This window comes from Euphorbia lathyris, chromosome 9 (genome assembly GCF_963576675.1).
Source record: "Euphorbia lathyris chromosome 9, ddEupLath1.1, whole genome shotgun sequence".
In the NCBI taxonomy this organism is placed as follows: Eukaryota; Viridiplantae; Streptophyta; class Magnoliopsida; order Malpighiales; family Euphorbiaceae; genus Euphorbia; species Euphorbia lathyris.
In genome coordinates this window covers 58,531,586-58,535,067 of record NC_088918.1, presented here as the reverse complement: position 1 = coordinate 58,535,067, position 3,482 = coordinate 58,531,586, and the positions used below count along the sequence as shown (strand labels likewise).

Here is a 3,482-nt window from a genome sequence, read left to right as displayed (position 1 = left end):
TGTAAATTCTCCTATCAATTATCAGCAAAATTTTAAGCTTTTATTTTTATATGTAAATCATGGTGTGAAATAAAAAAAAACAGATGTTTCGTGAATGGTTAAAAGAAGTGAAATATAAATAATATGAACGAGAAATACCAAAGCTGAAATCATTTTTGTGGCATTTGTGTCATGGTTTAATAACTCGAATTAGCAAATGAGTTGATTCCATATATCAATTTTCATGTATATAAAGGCAATCCTTGTGTGAGGAAGTGAAGAACATAAACACACATGGTCTATCAAGAATCCACAACCTTGTTTATGGGGTCACCTGGAGAAATTAGCAGTTGGACCTTGAAAAAGGGGTAACATCATTATATTTCATTACATAACAGAACAGAGCAGAACATCTATCCCACCTCTACAAGAGGCTAAGAAGAAGAGGACTTCTACAATGTATACATATAAAACTAGAAAGAAACTGATTCAGATTCTAAGTACAGAATACAATCAATCCTACTAAATAATTTGAACAAAATTCTTCATCTGTAACCTTTCTTTGGTCTTCTTCTCTCCAGAATACCTCCAAGAGTAGCCAATGCATCTTGGAACTTCCGGATTTTGATAAAACCCCTTACCATTCTCACTTCATTTTCTGTGAATTTTGCTTTCTCCATCACTATATCAACAAGCTTAATCAATGTTTCTTCCATTGCTAAAGCAGATAGTCCCTCAGCAAGCATATAGAATGAAGAGAACTCCGGTACATACCCCTTCTCTGTCATCTCAATCACAAAATCAACAGCTTCACCAATTGGTCCTCCCGAGTTGCACAGCCCCCGGAAAACAATCTTGTAGGACAACGCGTCCGGAGTTGCAGCCGTTTTCTCCATTTCTCTGAAGAGCCTCATAGCTTCTTTATTCCGTTTCTGTCTAAACAGTGCTTGAATTACAGGGTTATAAGCATGAGGAGTTAGAACCATGCCTTTTATCTTAAGGGATCTAAGGAGTCTATTTGCTACCTCAACTCTACCCGCCTTGCACAGCCCCCCAATCAGGGTACCGTACGTGACAATATCCGGTTCACATCCATTGGAAGTCATGGTTTGGACAATATCGGCTGCTTTCTTAATATCTCCCTCCCGGCAGAAGTGAGTAAGCATAGAATTGTAGGTGAATTTGTCTGGCTTCAACCCTTCCATGATCATCTGGTCCATTAGTTGAGCAGCTTCTTCCACCCTCCTGCTCTTAGAAAGACCATCAATAAGGGTATTGTAGGTAATAGAATTTCTCGAAACTCCGTGAAGTTCCATCTGGTCAAAGATCTCCTCTGCTTCTGCAATCTTCTTGCTTTTACAGAACCCATCAATTAATGTATTATACGTTATCACATTTCGTGCACAGCCGCTAGATTCCATTTCTTTAAGCAAGACTAAAGCTTCCTTCAATTGCCCTCTACAACAAAGACTGTCAATCAACATATTGTAGGTGAACTCATCAGGTTGGCATCCTTGATTCTTCATATCCTTAAAAAGTTCCAACGCAACAGTATAATTCCGTGTCAAACACAGACCTTGTATGAGAGAATTAAAGGTACAAACATCAGGTAATATACCCTTGTTAGTAAGAGCATGAGCCAGTTTCGTAGCCTCTTCTACTCGATTCTCCTTGCACAAAGTACTAATAAGCGTGTTGTAAGTAACTGTGTTTGGAGAACAGTCCCTCGAAACCATTTGATCAATGATCTCTACTGCCTCTTCTACTTCACCCATTTTACACAACCCCGAAATCAAAATGTTGTATGTATATAGATCGGGATCAAAACCCTCCTGAAGCATCATATCCATAACTTCTAAAGCATGCTTAACATGTCCAGCCTTGCACAATCCATTCACAACGGTATTAAACGTAAGCTTATCCGGACAAAACCCTTCATCCGACATCTCATCAATAAACTTGAATGCTTCTTCAAGTTTTCCCTCTTTGCAGAATCCATGAACCAAAACATTGACAGTTACATGGGAAGCAACACATCCTACACTCGCCATTTGTTCTTTCAGTCTCAGAGCACCATCAAGATTTCCTTCCTCAATAAAACCCTGCATTAGAGTAGTGAATGTTTTCTCATCAGGAGATAAACCATAGCTTGGCATCTCCTCCATCATCAAAATGGCAGGCCTAATTTGATGAGCTCTACACAAAGCTTTTATCAAAATATTAAAAGTCGAAACATCCGGCTTAATTCCTCTGCTAACCATGTTAGAATGCGCAGTTTCAACTAATTTCAGCTTGTTCCCATCAACAAGCACATTCAACAAGAAATTAAAAAGATAAGTGTCTGGTTCTATCCCGAATTCTACTTCCATATTTTCAACAATTCCAAGAATTTCATCGTATAATTCAAACTTGGTATAACTTTCTACGAAAATCAACAAAATACCTCTATCAATCTCGCAACCAGAACGCTTCATCTCTTGCAAGACGTCCTTCATAGAATTAAAGGAACCGACTTTGCCAAGTTTACGAAGGATTTCCTCGTAAATTGATGAATCTGGCTTGAAATTGGGCTGCTTGGATGCCCAATCAAACAAGCGAAGAGCGGCGGTTTCATCGTTTTGGCGACGAAGAGTATGAAGCAGCTGATCTGGAGTGAAGTCCGGAGAGAGAAGGATTGAATTGGAGACAGACGATTTGATAGCGAGTTCCGAAGAGTATTGGTATGTGGAAGCGAAAGAACGAGTGGAATTGGAGATGGGTTTGTAAGAGAAAGAGAAAGAATGATGTGGGTGAGGTAGAAACCAAGGGTAGGAGCACTTGAGGCACGAAGAGAAAGCCATTGAGGCAATACAACAAACAGGAAGAGTGCAAAATGAGTGTGGTCAGTATACGCAAACATATAGAAGGTAGCTTTATGCACTTGCTATTGAAGTTTCCATAGCAATATTCTGAAAGTAGTAGAAAGCAGCTAACGAAGGGAGCAGAGAAGAGCTACTTGCAGTAGATATGAATACCCCCCAACCCAAGAAGAGAGAGTTTTTCACTCAAGATTGAAGGGCGCTAAGGATAAATGCAAATCAAAACCCCAATACGACACCACCTAATCAATTTTGATCTTTTATGTCTACCAAAGAGGATTTCTTTATTGTGTTCCTACTAAGGTTAAAAAAGAAAACATTTAAACTTAAAATTTTAAATTTTAACGTTATCAATATTTAGCAACTATAATTCATAGTTATTAACACCATGTTTGGTTTAAGCATTAATTAGGTAAGATACGATATGTGATATGTGTAAATTGGGATGACAACGGATACGAGTTTCGTGGGTGCTCAATACTATCGGATCTTAATGAGATTATTTGAACCTTGTGTAAAAAGATATGGGATGAGTTGGGATTCAAAACATTACCCGTGACAGGTATGAAATTACTCTTCCAAGAAACTGCTACTTGGTGCTCGTCATGTACTTGGAACAAACGAAGATTTCTCGTTGTATCAAAA

General features: G+C 38.5%; 1 protein-coding gene across 1 annotated transcript; it reads right to left on the bottom strand.

The window, feature by feature from the left end:
• Positions 1 to 329: 329 nt before the first annotated feature.
• On the bottom strand, positions 330 to 3,072 carry LOC136206061 (pentatricopeptide repeat-containing protein At3g53700, chloroplastic). Its single transcript, XM_065996973.1, has one exon. The coding sequence runs from the start codon at positions 2,817 to 2,819 to the stop codon at positions 525 to 527; it is 2,295 nt and encodes a 764-aa protein (XP_065853045.1). The 5' UTR covers positions 2,820 to 3,072; the 3' UTR covers positions 330 to 524.
• Between the last annotated feature and the right edge of the window lie 410 nt (positions 3,073 to 3,482).

Coding starts and splice junctions, on each gene's coding strand:
- LOC136206061 (XM_065996973.1), bottom strand. CDS start 2,819: ATGGCTTTCTCTTCGTGCCTCAAGTGCTCCTACCCTTGGTTTCTACCT.